The following is a 15,483-nucleotide window of genomic DNA, read 5'->3' as shown; positions in this document are numbered from 1 at the left end:
AGGTCAGGAATGTTGCTTTCATCTCACTGTAATTACTCAATTTCTAACGGTTACTTGAGAGAAAAAAACAATAGACCAAAAGAATTGTGTAGCTGTTCAACCGCTGTGAGGTGTCACATACAATAACTCAGGACATTTTGATTTGTAGAGGAACATCTGCATAACACAATGAGAGAGCTAAACTTGTGGTTCTCAATTTATCTGAGTGCAGGACTGCTGACATGAAAGCAGCACACACACACATCACAGCTTATGTTATTTTTCCTTAGATATGCTCCAACACTGAAGAATTCACACAGTTTTTTAATATTTGAATAACCTGCTTTTAATTGCCATTATCAAGGGAATCCAGGCATTTCTGCCTTAAATAAAAAGTATTAATTCACAAACAACCATAATTAATAAATAGGAAAAAGAGCTCTCTTGTTATTGTTCCAGGGATTGTTATAAACAAGACCCAGGGGCTAAGAAGCAATGGCCAAAGCAAGTCATGTTGGATACGAAAGATTCTGTGCTAGACTTGATGGACAACTGGATTCTACAGCGAGAGCAGAGCTTTTGTGTGTTGTCACACATGCTGAAACTGGAAACATAAGTACTGCATCTTGTTTTCACATGTTTTTTTGTAACACTTGAGAAGGGGACATGTGCTTTTCTTCATCACTTCATAGTTTTTCAGTAAGTGACACAGAAGAAGCAGTTGCATCTAGGATAAGGAAAATGTGCATCAGTGTTTCATCTGCAGCTACGATGATAAAACATATGGATCCTCCTCATTTTAGAGGCCAAATGGACCAAGGACGATGGTGTTGCTTCAGTTTGCATTACACTTCAAATTGATGCTAGTGCAAGTTTGTTACAAGCTATTTTAAGGGGGAGATAAAAAGGGGAGATAGGATGAGGAAAGGACAGGATATCGCTTGGCTCACTCATTTGAATCAAAGAGAGCTGTTTGATCTGCAAGCAACTTTCTGAAGTGCACTTGCTTTCTAACTATGACACACTGCAGGTTGCCTATGCCAGGGCTGATCAACTTTAATATTCTTGGGAGACATTTTATTCTTCAGATAGTCATCTGGCAGTACAGCTGTCTAGTTCCCTCATAGATAGCCAAGTTCTGTTTATAATAGTTGGCATGAGCTAGCAGCTGGGGCTTCACAAGCATGCAGCACATACCTGCAGTCCTGGGTGCACCTAAGCAGGGCAGAAAGTTGTGAGGAATGACTGTGCTTCTGGGCAAACTGATCAGCGGAGAACTGGTAGGTGGAGAACGGTACATTTGGCCTGAGGATTCAAACTGATGGCTTACGGTGCCATTTAGGGCTGTGACTGTGTCTCAAGCACATTTACTGGTTCTACAACTGGAATTATTATTGCTATAAATCAGAGGTGCAAAATCTCTGGCCTGCCAAACCTTTTCTAGTGGCCCACCATCATCCTCCCCAATTTATCAGCAGTTGGCTAACATACTAGATATGCATACTAAACGGCATGCACAGTTGGCCTTACATGTACAGTTGGTTCGTACAGTTTTCTTTGTTATGAAGCTGGGTTTGGAGTGCTGGGAAAAGAAGTCAGATGGGACCCCATGCCATCATAATCGTTTCACCACTTATACAACATTTAATGTTGGAAAAGGAATGTCTGTCTGAGCTGTCATCTCAGCAAAATAAATATAAATTTATTTTATAAATTTATATTATTACATTTATATCCCTCCTTTCCTCCAAGGAGCTCAAGGTGGCATACATGCTTATCTTCCTCTGCATTTTATCCTCACAACAGCCTTGTGGGGTAGGTTAGGCTGAGAGATATAACTGGCTCAACATCACGCAGTAGGTTTTATGACTGAGTGGAGATTTGGACCTTGGTCTCCCAGGTCCTAACCCAAATCTAGTACTTCATGCTCTTAAAGAATATAGGAAGTTGTTTAATGGTACAGTCATTGTTCAAGTAGCCTCCACATGGCAGCCCCTATATTGTACAATGTGGCCTGAAGTAATCTTGATCTAATGTATGCGGAGATAATTAATATAAGGATGTCACACAACACTAGAAAGTTACTGCTGATGAAGCAACTGTCATTGGATAGCACAGAGGGAAAACCAAGTGGCATTGTAATTCATCATGCAATAAACATGGAGTGAGTTTTAAGTTGTGCTGAAGATGAAACAATCCCACAATAATTTTGCCACACACACAACTCAGTCCAAGGTGGGCACATGACATTTTGGCATCTGAGGCATGCCATCATCATCAACATCATCATCATCATCTTATACCATTTAGTAACATCCAGAATCTGAAATGTGAGGCAAATGTCTCACTGTAATCCATAATGGGGCCAGCCCTAAACCTTGTCCAGATATGCACACTCATATTGTCATCAAGCTGGGTCATGTCATGGTCTTAAGAGTCCACATCAAATGGAGGTTAGGTATTTTCCTATCCACGATAGTGTCTGTCTGTGTGTGCGCGAATGCATGCGTGCGCACAGAGACTCGCATGCACCATGTAAAATCAAAGAGGGACAGAACAGCATGTTTTCTTGTAGCCTTCCAGCACTTTTTGGCAAAAACCCCTTAGCTATATTAAATCTTTGCAATGCAACATTACTGGCAGGTGCAATCTGTGGGCAATTCCCTCTTTTGTAAGCGGTGTTCCAAGCAAATACAAGTCCAGTAAATATCACTTAGCTGCTCTTGAAATTACTCATGTCATTTTTTCCCCTCATGCTGCCGCTGCAATACTAATCATAGAACAGGCTGCCAAAATTGAACTTATCAGTTACTGTTCATATTCAGCTGCTTTTGACAGAATTCACTGGGGCGATTTAATATGTTTAGTCCCCGAGAGGTGCCAGGTGGAGAATGGATGGTTTCTGTATGTCATCAGAGAATGAAAGAACTGTATTTTTTCCATTAGCATCTGCCACCTGAGTGTTTTGTCAGGTGCAGTAAAAGGACTTTGATTTAGCCAATGCAAAGCACTTTTCTTTTTGTGCAACAGGAAGAAAAAACACACACCACAGAACAAAACAGGGAATACAGGTAGTACTAGAGCAAGTAATCTGTCTTTGCTGTGATGTTTTCAATTTCTTTCCTTAAGCAGTAGAATGCTGATGTGTATAAAGGCAGCTGTGAGTTTTATAGCCCCTGGAGGAAGGGCAGAATACTTAAGATTAAAGATTCTTTAAGATTCCTCTTTGCACATACAAAAATACCAAGACAAACTTGCCAAATGGAACTTTCTGAAAATCTATGACCTCTCCTCCTGGAATGAATAGATACAGTACCTGTCTTGTAACTGTATGTGTCTTGAATTCAATTACTAAATTTGTATAATAAATTTGTCGCTGGAACCCAAGTTTGCCTGCCAGTTGCATCTTCTTGGCTGGTCTTTCATAATTTCTTACATGAGGCAAATAGGCAAAATGACTCCCTTCTGTCACTCAGTTCTTGACTGACACACAGCTCGAATTTGGAAACAGGAAAATGGCACTCTTCTAGAAATCTGTTGCCTGAAGCAACTGCTTCCCTTTGTTTTGTGGTAGGTCCGGCAACAGAACCTTAATAGTGAACTTCATCTAATAGATACGAAATCTGGAAACTCTAAAAATGCTGGCATTCTGGGAGGTCGAGATGATAGGTGACAAGTATAAATTTATTTCCTGATGTGTTGGAAAAATGCCAGGATTAATGTTTCCAACATTATTTATTGGGGAACACCAAAAATAGAATTTTGACCATACTTGACCATAACTTCCTCAGTTAAGGCAGCATGGTCATGGTTTGACAGGGAATGCAAATCTAAGAGAAAGGAACTAAACAGATTCGCAAGGTTGGTAAGATGTTCTAGCTCAAATGAAGCTATCATGCTTCTCCAAAACCAGCAAAGTGATTATAAAAACTTAGGAGGAAAAAAGAGCGTTTTATGAAAATAACTGGAAATCCTTAGGTCTTGACCTTTTTGAAGGGGATGAAACAAAGTTTTGGAAACTGATACAGGGAGACTCATCTTACAGCATGTATAAAGATGTATGTTAAATCACACCTGAAAAATGGTTTCCCCATTTTAGTGCCATCTTCGATAGCACTGGAAAACCACAGCTGCCAGGGACAAGCCCACCTCCCAACCTTCCTGATTGGCCTCCTGTCTCCCCTTTTGAAGTTATAGAATTAATTGCAGCCTTGTGACCTGGAAAAGCACCTGGGGAGGACATGATCCTCCCAGAGGTTTTTATTGTAGATGCCAACTGGTGGGCACCAATTTAGCGAAATTGTTTACATATATTACATATATTAACTATACTGGCAAACTTCCAGTAGGTTGTGGTGCCAATTTTTAAGAAAGGCGATCCTAATAACTATAGACCTATCAGCCTTTTAAATGTGGCATCCAAACTATATGTAAGGTATCTTGTGCTTAAACTTCAGAAATGGGATAATGACTACTCCTTTATTTATGACGAGCAAGTGGGATTCAGGAAGGGCAGGAGTACAATCGACCAGGCATATGTACTTTATCATTTCATTAGAAAATATGCCAAGAGCCCAAACTAATTTAATTTTGCCGCTTTTATAGATTTTTCATCAGCCTTTGATTTGATAGACAGGAAGCGATTATGGCAAAAACTGGCCATGACTACCACTGACAAAAGGCTATTTTGGCTTTTCAATTACTACACCTGGATAACCTAATGCAAGTAAAGGTTAGTCTCCCAGGTGTTTTGACACAATCAATCTCCATCAACCGAGGAGTGAAGCAAGGCTGTATTTTGCCCCCCTTTCTGTTCGACCTGTATATAAATGATTTAATTCCTGGCATGGTCTCCCTATCCTTTCCTCCCTCAACTGAAAATTGGAAAGTATCAATATTGCTTTATGCTGATGATTTGGTCTTGGTTTCGCTAAACAAAATAGGACTCCAAAGAATGCTAGGTAACTTTGGTCAGCTTTGTAAAGAGGAACACTTGAAGGTCAACTATTCCCACAGCTTGGAAAAGTTACCTTTTTGAACTACAACTCCCAACAGCCCAATCCAGTGGCCATGCTGGCTGGGGCTGATGGGAGTTGTAGTTCAAAAAAGGAACTTTTCCAAGCTCTGACTATTCCAAATCCAAAATTATGGTTTTTGGGAAAGGAGCACCAGTGCATAAGTGGTCCCTTGATGGGCATAACATTGAACAGGTTCAATTATTTAAATATTTAGGGCTTCATTTTAGCAAGTGTTTATCACACTTAAGCACCACTTAGCTGCAGTTAAATTAGCAAATTCTAGGTCTATTGGACATGTTAGGAAGTTTTTCTTTCCCAGGGGAGGTCAGTTGGTCAATCCTTCCCTGAAGATTTTTACAGCTAAAATTATTGCCCAAATAACACCTCAAATTCATGTTGAAGGTTCTCCAAAATAAATTTATGAAACAGATTTTGGACTTCTCTCCAGACCACCATCAGCCCATCTGAGAGCTGAGCTCGCCTTCCTTCAATTGCAGCCAGTACTGACCTTTCCTTTTTTAGATACTGGCACAGATTAAATGGGATGGGAGACCAATATCTGACTAAGCTTTGTTGGTTTGAGCAGCTGAGACTCTGAGGTTGGGCACAGCAGTGCCAGGCAAACCTTGAAGATTATAACCTTACTATGGACAGGTTGTTATCCCTTAACTCATGTGCCCTTAAAAATTGGATTTTTGATCATGATGAAAATCAGGACAGGGCAGCAATCATTGGTGCTCAGTGTTCCATGTGGTTTCCTAAGAGTAAGTTAAATCATTTAAAGGCATACTATCTTGAGATCCTGATGTGCTCTAATCTCTGCAAGGCTTTTACTGAATTTAGGTTTCAGCTGATGCCCTCAGCTTATCTTGATGGGAGATATCATGGGGTCCCATATGAAGAGCGGAGATGTGCCAGATTGAGGACATCACACATTACTTGTGGTTCTGCCCACTTTTTGAGGATCCCAGAGGGAAGTTCCTATCTCCCATTATGCAGCTATTTTCAGATCAATCTCCACAGAATGTCGTACTTTATTATGGGATAAAAATGGGTATATCACATATAACGTGGCTCAGTTTGCTCTAGCAGCGAAGAGGTTGTGTCTTTGTTACTTGGAAAATTTAGAACTTTTAATATGATTGTTTTAACAGTTATAATGATGTTATTGAGATATTTAATGCTGATTTCCTGACCTGTTTTAAATCTTATCTTTCTTTCTTTTAGTATTTTAAATGAGTTTAATAATATTGTAAAGGTCTGTGGCCAATGTACAATAAAAGACTTTTAAATTAACAATTTATTTCCTCACTTGTTGCAATAATGCCAGGATTAATGATTCCAACATTATTTATTAGGGAATACCAAAAATAGAATTCACCCTCTTCTTGCTTGCTTGTATACTAGGAATTCTGGGTCTATGTCATAAAAAGGGTGTATTTATTTTGTGTGAACAGCTTGGCTATCTAGTAAACACACACTGGGCTCAGTGCCTTTGGAGAATTCCTTGCCATTTTCTGTTATAATACATAATCAGTTCAGGACCTTTTAAAGTCCCTTGGTTTTCTTCCCAGCTCCGAGGTTATTATCAGACATTTTCCGATATTTCAGAGGACAACGCTCTACCAAAAACAGTGATTCGAAATCCTCACTCTCTCTCCTCTCTTTTCATAGCTAGCCCTTAAGACTGACAAAAAAAGACATCTGTCTGATTTTTGTAAAAGAGACAGATTTGATTTAATTTTAATATCATTGTACCTATTTGCTATCCTTACAAGACTTTTAATTTACGTAGAAAGTAAGCATGAACTTTTGCAGTTAGCATTTATTCTTCATACTCTTGATGTTCTAATATGAAAGAGAATGATGCAGGGGGAGGAGACTAATTTGTTCACTGAATTCAAAGAAAATGGATTAATGAAACAATCCCAAAGGGGGTGGAATGGAGGGAGAACTGAAGGTGGATGACTCATCTTTTCCCAAGCCCTGACGAGCTCATGCAGGCAGGGCGGAAAGGGTATGTGTGGTCTTTTTTCTTTCCTTTTTTTGTTTTCTACCCTTTTCAAACATTCTCCCAGAGTTAGTAGGGATATAAGGTACAGACATTACAGGGACAGTCCTCCTTTCTGGGGTAGGGATGATATAAGGGGAACAGGAGTGCTTTGGATCTTGTGGCTCCACAGTGTTTTCCAGCACACCCCCAAAGTTGGCACTGTGGTGGAAGGACACTGGCTGTAGATCTTTCTGCAGCCTCATAGTCACAGAGAAGGGATATGAGGTCAATTCTCTCTGAGGGTGAACTTCTCTCCTTACCCTTGGAGAGATAGGTCTAAAAAATCCTCTGGCTCTTGGGATCCTCTCCCAGGGACCATAGGATTCTTCAGATCTTCCTCTCCAAGAGCAAGGAGAGCCCTCTCCATGGGCAATCATTGGATTGCAGCACCCATGGCCTATATACTTGATTACACCAAGAGTTTTGATTTGTAAAATATAAAGGAACCTTGCATTTGAGAATTTAGGGTTTCCTTGCTTTTTCCGCACAGAACTATTCACAGACAACATGATATCCTTGGAACAGGATTTATTTAAAGTTCAGCTATTTATGAATTGTACCAGCATTTAAACTTTATTTTCCTCATCTATTCATAGAAATCTATGTGTATGACTGATAGAGGATTTACAGTTCCTGAAGGGATAGCAGTCAGAGCACAAACTGTGCTTAGCATTTGTTCTGTATGAAGATGTAGGCCAAGCTCTTCTCTTAATTATAACCTCACATTTTCAGTGAAGTTAACAATTTTCTTAATTTAAAAGTCATGTTTATGTGGCCCCTATGAAAGTGCACTTTATTCCACAAGGAGGTAGTTTTAAAGCATTGCTCAAATCCTGGGAGTATTTCAGGAATTAATGAAGTATTAAAAAAAATATTTTTATAACCTGCTTGTACTCTGCTTTGGCCAAATAGCAGGGCAGTTAAATCACCCTCCAGCAGTTTCCATGATAATTTAGGAAATAAAACAAGAGATTAAGAATAAGTAACATAAAGCAAAGGTTCCTCATTAGATCACAATAATGTGAAATGCCTTGGCTTAGTGATAGATGCAAAAGTCACCTTTTCCTTAAGCTCCTAGTTACTGCACATTTTATTAAAAACAGCACACTAGAATTGTCCAGAGAACCAGGGTTTATGTGGATCGTTAATTAAACTTTCCTGTTGCCATTTAGAGTGAACTCAGTTTTGTCGATTATGAAGAACACTTCATTCATAATTCCTTGGCTGTTCAGAGATTAAACATTTCATGGAAATCCCATGAATGGATAAATGTACAGATGGAAAGAAAGGATGATAGAAAGGGATTTTTTAAAAAACAAAACAAAACAGGATGAGCATTATGTTGTTTGGAAAAATAACAATAAAATGCCCCTACAAAACCACTAAAACTGGTAGCTCATCCCATATAAATTAATTAAAATGGCTTAAGGGCCACGTGGAATTCATGCCTATGCAAGTTTACTCAGAACTAAACCTTATTGATTTCAGTGGGGTTTTCTCTTATATAGGCACACATAGAGATAGTCATTGCAATCCACTCTGAAATCAGGAAGAATGAAGGGTGGTATATCAATATTTTATGTACAGAAAGAAATTACAGGCTGAAATAGATGTTTTGGGTTAGCACTTACAATGTTATTGCAAACCCCAATTCCATCCACATGAATGCTCTATTATATTTACAGGTTTTGAAAATCAATAATACATTCTCAAAATTTATTAAAATACATTCAAAATCATTTTAAAACATACTGTCTTTTTAAAATGGAAGTCATATCACACAAACGTTTAAAGCTTATGTTTGGACTCATTGACAAATATTTTAACATAACATAACAGAGGTCTTCAATGATTATAAGACAGAATTGGATCCAAAGTTGGCTTCTACAAATGAAAGGATTCCTTTCATTCACAGAAGGGACTGAAATCCATTGTAGAAAGGAGAGGGGATGTAATGGTTGCAATTTCTCCTTCCCCCTACAGCATCCTATACTACCTCCCCTCCCATGCTATTGCAGAAGGTCCCTCAATTCTCCAGAGCATATTTTCAGGGGGTTCAGAAGAAACAAAGAATCAACAAACACTGCTTCCCAACCTTCCTCCACAGAAGCATAGTGTGATTTTAGATCAGGTATGGGGAGCCTGTTGGTCCTCCAGACGTGTTGGGCTACAATTCCCATCATCCCTGACCATTAGCAATGCTGACTGGGGCCAATGGAAGGTGGAGTCCAACATCTGGAGGGCCACAGGTTCTTCAGTTCTGTTTTAAACACGTGCTTGCATATATTAATTGAAAATAAGTGTTAAGTTTATTATTTGTCAAACCAACCAAGAAGTTATTTCTTTGAGGCAATACCGAAAGCTAATTTCAAATAGATAAATTTGCATTGAGGTTGCGAAGTTGTAATATCTTTATTAATAATGACAATTTCACTTTGATAACATACAGCATATACAGGAACCACCTTGTGTCTACTCCATACCAAATCAGAATGTAGAATGGAAAGGGGAAGCACACCTTTTGTGCCTTGCGCTTATCTGCTCGTTGATTCTGGTGGTAGATACGACTGAAATTGGAGACAATGACAGGGACTGGAAGGGCAATGACTAAGACCCCACTTAGGGAACAAATCGAACCAAATATCTTCCCAGCTATTGTCTTCGGCACCATGTCACCATACCTGGGGTGGAGAAAAAAGAAGTCTGTTTTAAAATTTTGACACGTCCCATGTTAGAATTTTACCTAAAACAGTCACATTATCACTTCATTTTTGTTTGTAAATAACTTTTTGTAGTTTGATTCACTCAAATTTCCAAGCTTGAAAGTGGGTCTGATAGATTCACATGACAGCACTGCCACGGCAGCATGTTCCAACTATGAGGTCTGCTTTAGAGCTTATGGGAATACAGTAGGTGCCCCATTAAGCATCTAACAGTGTAGAAATGGAAAGCAATTTGAAAATATGCTGAAAACTTTATTTCAGATGGTGAAAGTCTACAGGATTGTATCCAGTGGTGATTATGAGCCAGGGGAAAACATTTCCACTTGCACAAAGTGGGCACCCAATTTTCATCTCTTCATCCTATCTATGGTAACCCTCTGTACCAAATCCCTTGCTGTGGGAGAAGGCCCTCTATCTGCCTGGAGCAGTTTTTCTGCAGTTGTTCTGCATTGGATAGAAGGAATCAGTGATAATTGTGTGCCTTGTCTTTGGCAAGTGGGAGTTCTTTATACTAGCACAAACCTAGTATTGGAAATGACCTTTGAAAATGAAAAAATGAAAATTGCCTAAAAAGAGCAAAGTGTTGGAACATCTTCCCTTTGAGAAAAGACTAAGCTGAAAGGTGACTAAGTGGAGGGGATGATAAAGATTTATGCATGGTGTGGAGAAAATGGATAGAGATTTTTTTCTCCCTTGTTCATAATCTTAAATTTTAGGATTATGGGTCATCAGATCAAATTAATTGGCAATAGAATCAGTGCACATCATGCACAATTAGCTTAGGGAATTGCCTGTCCCAGGCTGTGCTGCTAGCCATTGGCTCCTATGGCTTTAAAAGAGGTTTAGACAAATGTTTGCTGTTTAGACCTATCAATGGCTATTGGCTATGATAGCTAAGCAGACGTTCCTGGTTGAGACGCAGTTGCTGATGAATCTGGAGTAGATGGACCATTGCTCTTCTGATTTCACAGGGCTCTTCTCATGATCTTAAGTGCTGCTTCACAAGGTACTTCCCATATGAATAGATGCCTACATGGGCTGTGGGCTGAGCACCAGAATTATTATTTTGGGGAGAGGGCACAGCTTAGTGGTAGACTACATGCTCTACATTCAGAAGGTCTCACATTCGATACCTAGCATCTCCAGGAAAAGACTCCAGTCTGAAATCCTAGAGAGCTGCCAGTCAGTGTAGGCAATACTGAGCTAGATGGACCAATGGGTTGACTTGGTATAAAGCAGCGCTGTCCAATAGTTTTTTCATACTTGCCAAAAGTGTGGCAAACGTGTTAATATTTTTGCCACATGACAAAAAATATTAACTGTTATTGAGGGTAGAAAAATACACAAAATAATATTTTGAATTATTTATTGACAGAATTAGTGAGAAATCTGTCATATGTTTTCACTAAGACCCAAGGATGAATCTGTGATTGTTGTGGAGAGCAGACACTCTTGAACTGGTACATGTATAAAATAATTTTATGGAAAAAAATTAAAAATAGGTGGTACAAGTAAACCACCAATTCTCTACAGGTCAATAGCCGTTTTACCACATGTGACGAGTGGTGACTGTGTTGGACACCATGGGTATAAAGCAACTTTCTATATTCCTATTTATCACTTTTATATATCACCTTTCTTTCAGTGGCTTCAGAACAACATTCCAAGGGATTTTCCTGTTTATCCTCTCAAGATTGTTAGGCTCTTGCATAGAGATTTATCGAAGCCTATCCCATGAGCCTCATGTCAGCAAAGGGATTTTAATCAAGGTCTCCCTGCTCAACAGCCAGCATTCTGCTCACTGCAATCACTCCAAACATTCCCTGAAAAGACCAAGGTGTTGTGTGAATGTATCCCCAAAATAGTTTGACAATGCTACTAATTGTTTATGAAGAACAACCTGTTTACAGCACCTTAAACATAAAGCGCCCATCATATTATTCAAGAGCCAAATGAACTATTAGCATTTGTAATAGTATAAAATGTCTACATAGCATATTTTAGGTCACAGACAAATTGCATGTTCTCTATCCAAAAGCTTAAAAAGCAAATATCAGATAAAACATAAAGGGGTACCCACCATCTACAGTCCTCACTAGTGATTCCAGATGTGGCAGCCCTCCCTTTCCTGTTCTACCTAAAGAGACTTTCAATTTCGTATCCTCCCTCCTTTTTCAATTCCACAACTATAGAGGCCAGCTGAGCCTTTGAGTTTCCTTTGCCCCATTGGTGGACTATTTTGAACACCTAGAAAGCTGTTCTTGCTATGATCTTGTTTCCAGAATTTAGTAGTGATATTAATCTTGCTGATTAACCTTTTTTTTAAAATAAAATAAAAGTAAAATAACAAGGATGGCAACCAGGATTTGTTCCATGATTCCCTTGTATGGCTTCCAAAACATTAGCAGAAAGTGAGTTGAAAGTATTGTCTTTAGCAGAGAATGAAGCTAAACTTACCAGCTGAAATTAGAGAAGCATATTAATGTTTAGGCAGCTATTTTTGTTTAAAATTTTCCCTGAAGTGTGTCCTAGTACTTTTATGGAATAAAATTGCAGAGTTGTAGAAATGGGCTTGTTGCTTTTAGTTTACTGAGTCTGTAATTTTTTGCATTTTGTCTTACTTTATCTTATTGTGCACTGCGAAGCAGCTTATAAATCCACAAATAAATAATGAAGAAATATAATGTAAATGGTTGACATTAAAAATGTATTGGGAGTGCTCTTTTTTATGGGTTGTAAGTAGGGATGGAGGAGAAGTTCAATTCAGTTCTCATTTAAAGGGGAATCTATCAAATTTACACTTGCCAAAACAATATGAGTACTGAAACACAGCCATCCCTTGAAATATGCTCTCCACCAAATTTTGCTGTGCAGCTCTCCAGCCAAACTATGCTTACCCATACACATGTATTAGGGGTTGTTGCCATTATTGTTATGCACATTCAAGTTGATTGTGACTTATGGCAAACCTATGAATCAGCGACCTCCAATAGCATGTTATAAACCACTCTATTCAGATCTTGTAAGTTCAGGTCTGTGGGTTCCTTTATGGAATCAATCCATCTCTTGTTTGGTCTTCCTCTTTTTTCTACTCCCTTCTGTTTTTCCCAGCATTATGGTCTTTTCTAGTGAATCGTGTCCTTTCATCATGTATCCAAAGTATGATAACCTCAGTTTCATCATTTTAGCTTATAGTGTTAGTTCTGTTTAATTTGTTCTAACACTCAATTATTTGTCTTTTTCACAATCCATGGTATGCACAAAGCTCTCCTCCAACACCACATTTTAAAGGAGTTGATTTTTCTCTTATCTGCTTTTTTCACTGTCCAACTTTCACATCCATACATAGAGATCGGAAATACCATGCTCTGAATGATCCTGACTTTGGTATTCAGTGATACATCTTTGCATTTGAGGACCTTTTCTAGTTCTCTCATAGCTGCCCTCCCCAGTCCTAGCCTTCTTCTGATTTCTTGACTATTGTCTCCAATTTGGTTAATGACTGTGCCGAGGTATTGATAATCCTTGACAAGTTCAGTGTCCTCATTGTCAACTGTAAAGTTACACAAATCTTCTGTTGTCATTACTTTAGTCTTCTTGATGTTCAGCTGTAGTCCTGCTTTTGTGCTTTCCTCCTTAACTTTCAACAGCGTTCATTTCAAATATTACTGGTTTCTGCTAGTAGTATGGTATCGTCTGCATATCTTAAATTATTGATATTTCTTCCTCCAATTTCCACACCTCCTACATCTTGGTCCAATCCCACTTTCCGTATGATATGTTCTGCATATAGATTAAACAAATAGGGTGATAAAATACACCCCCGTCTCACACCCTTTCCGATTGGGAACCAATCGGTTTCTCCATATTCTGTCCTTACAGTAGCCTCTTGTCCAGAGTATATGTTGCGCATCAGGACAGTCAGATGTTGTGGCACCCCCATTTCTTTTAAAGCATTCCATAGTTTTTCATGATCTACACAATCAAAGGCTTTGCTGTAACCTATAAAGCACAGGGTGATTTTCTTCTGAAATTCCTTGGTCCGTTCCATTATCCAATGTATGTTTGCGATATGATCTCCGGCACCTCTTCCTTTTCTAAATCCAGCTTGGACATCTGGCATTTCTCACTCCATATATGGTAAGTAGTTGTTGTAGAATCTTGAGCATTACTTTACTTGCACGGGATAGTAAGGCAATAGTTTGATAATTGCTACATTCCCTGGGATCCCCTTTCTTTGGAATTGGGATGTATAATGAAAGTTTCCAGTTTGTAGGCCATTGTTTAGTTTTCCATATTTGTTGACAAATCTTTATCAAAATTTGCAAGGCCGGTTCTAAAGAGCGGCCAGGTGGGGCACTGGCCTGACGGCCCCTGGAGCTACACAGGGCCCCTCAGCCACCCCTCCACTCCCCTTCCGTGATCTGCACCCCCACCTACCTGTCTGCTGTCTTGTACCATTGCCCTTAATGAAGATGGCAGCCAGTTTCCCTAAGGTACTGAAGCCCCTGCCGCCATCTTAGTTGATGGCAGAGATGCACGTGCATAGCACGCATGCGTGCCATCAACAAAGATGGCGGCGGAGGCATCATCCCCTTAGGGAAACCATGGCCGCCATCTTTGTTAAGGGCAATGGTAAAAGACAGCAGACAGGTAGGTGGGGGTTGCATGCACGTGCGCCCGCACACACACACGCTGGGGCCCAGGGCAAGCTGATGCCCAAGGGCCCTGGCATGCCTGGAGCCGGCCCTGAAAATTTGGACAGATTCAGTCTCAGTAACTTGCAGCATCTCTATTGGTATGCCATCTGTTCTTGGTGATTTGTTTCTTCCAAGTATTTTAAGAGCAGCTTTCACCTCACATTCTAAAATTTCTGGTTCTTCATCATACAGTTTCTCTGTGAATGAATCTGTCATCCTTGCATCTCTTTTATATAGTTCTTCAGTGTATTGTATAGTTCTTCAGTGTAGTGTTTATTTTATCTTAGTCAGTCAGTGTATTCCCCTGTTATATTGTCATATTGTCATATTGTCTTTATTTATACCCCACCATTTCCCTAAAACTGGAACTCATGGCGGCTTCCAGATAAAAATACATATAATTAAAACATACAAAGTCTACATTAAAATAAAATTAAACTATTTCCAATATTAAAACCATACACATATAGCTAAAAGAGTTCAAACTAGTTTAAAAATAAAATAATAGACATTAGCAATGCAGCACCCTTCACGCCCTATCCTTAACAGCCTTCAGTTCCAAAGGCTTGTTGGAATAAGAAGGTCTTTGCTTGTTGGCGGAAGGACTGCAAGGAGGGGGTCATTCTTACCTCCCTAGGAAGGGAATTCCAAAGCCTAGGGGCAGCCACTGAGAAGGCCCTCTCACGCATCCCCACTAGTCTTACTTGAGAAGATGTGGGCATTGAGAGAAGGGCCTCTCCTGAGGATCTCAGGGCCTGGGCAGGCTCATACAGGGAGATACGGTCTGATAAATAGCCTGGACCTAAGTCGTATAGGGCTTTATAGGTCATCACCAGCACTTTGAATTGTGTCCGGAAACAGACTGGCAACCAGTGGAGCTTTAACAGGGGGTTAGTATGGTCCCTGTAACCAGCCCCAGTTCACATTCTGGCTGCAGCACGTTGTACCAACTGAAGTTTCCGAACAGTCTTCAGAGGCAGCCCCACGTAAAGCGTGTTACAGTAATCTAA

The 15,483-nt window shown here is 39.6% G+C and overlaps 1 protein-coding gene across 1 annotated transcript in view; it reads right to left on the bottom strand.

Annotated features, from left to right (window-relative positions):
- The window catches only part of KCND2 (potassium voltage-gated channel subfamily D member 2), a 531,244-nt gene that overhangs the window by 7,565 nt on the left and 508,196 nt on the right, over positions 1-15,483 (bottom strand). The window contains exon 2 of the mRNA XM_061637849.1: positions 9,569-9,731. Coding sequence (XP_061493833.1) covers positions 9,569-9,731 — 163 coding nt within the window. The remainder of the gene's footprint in view (positions 1-9,568; positions 9,732-15,483) is intronic.

Source organism: Rhineura floridana, chromosome 8 (assembly GCF_030035675.1).
Source record: "Rhineura floridana isolate rRhiFlo1 chromosome 8, rRhiFlo1.hap2, whole genome shotgun sequence".
NCBI lineage: Eukaryota > Metazoa > Chordata > Lepidosauria > Squamata > Rhineuridae > Rhineura > Rhineura floridana.
The sequence above is the reverse complement of the archived record's forward strand: the minus strand, read 5'-3'. Positions and strand labels throughout refer to the sequence as shown.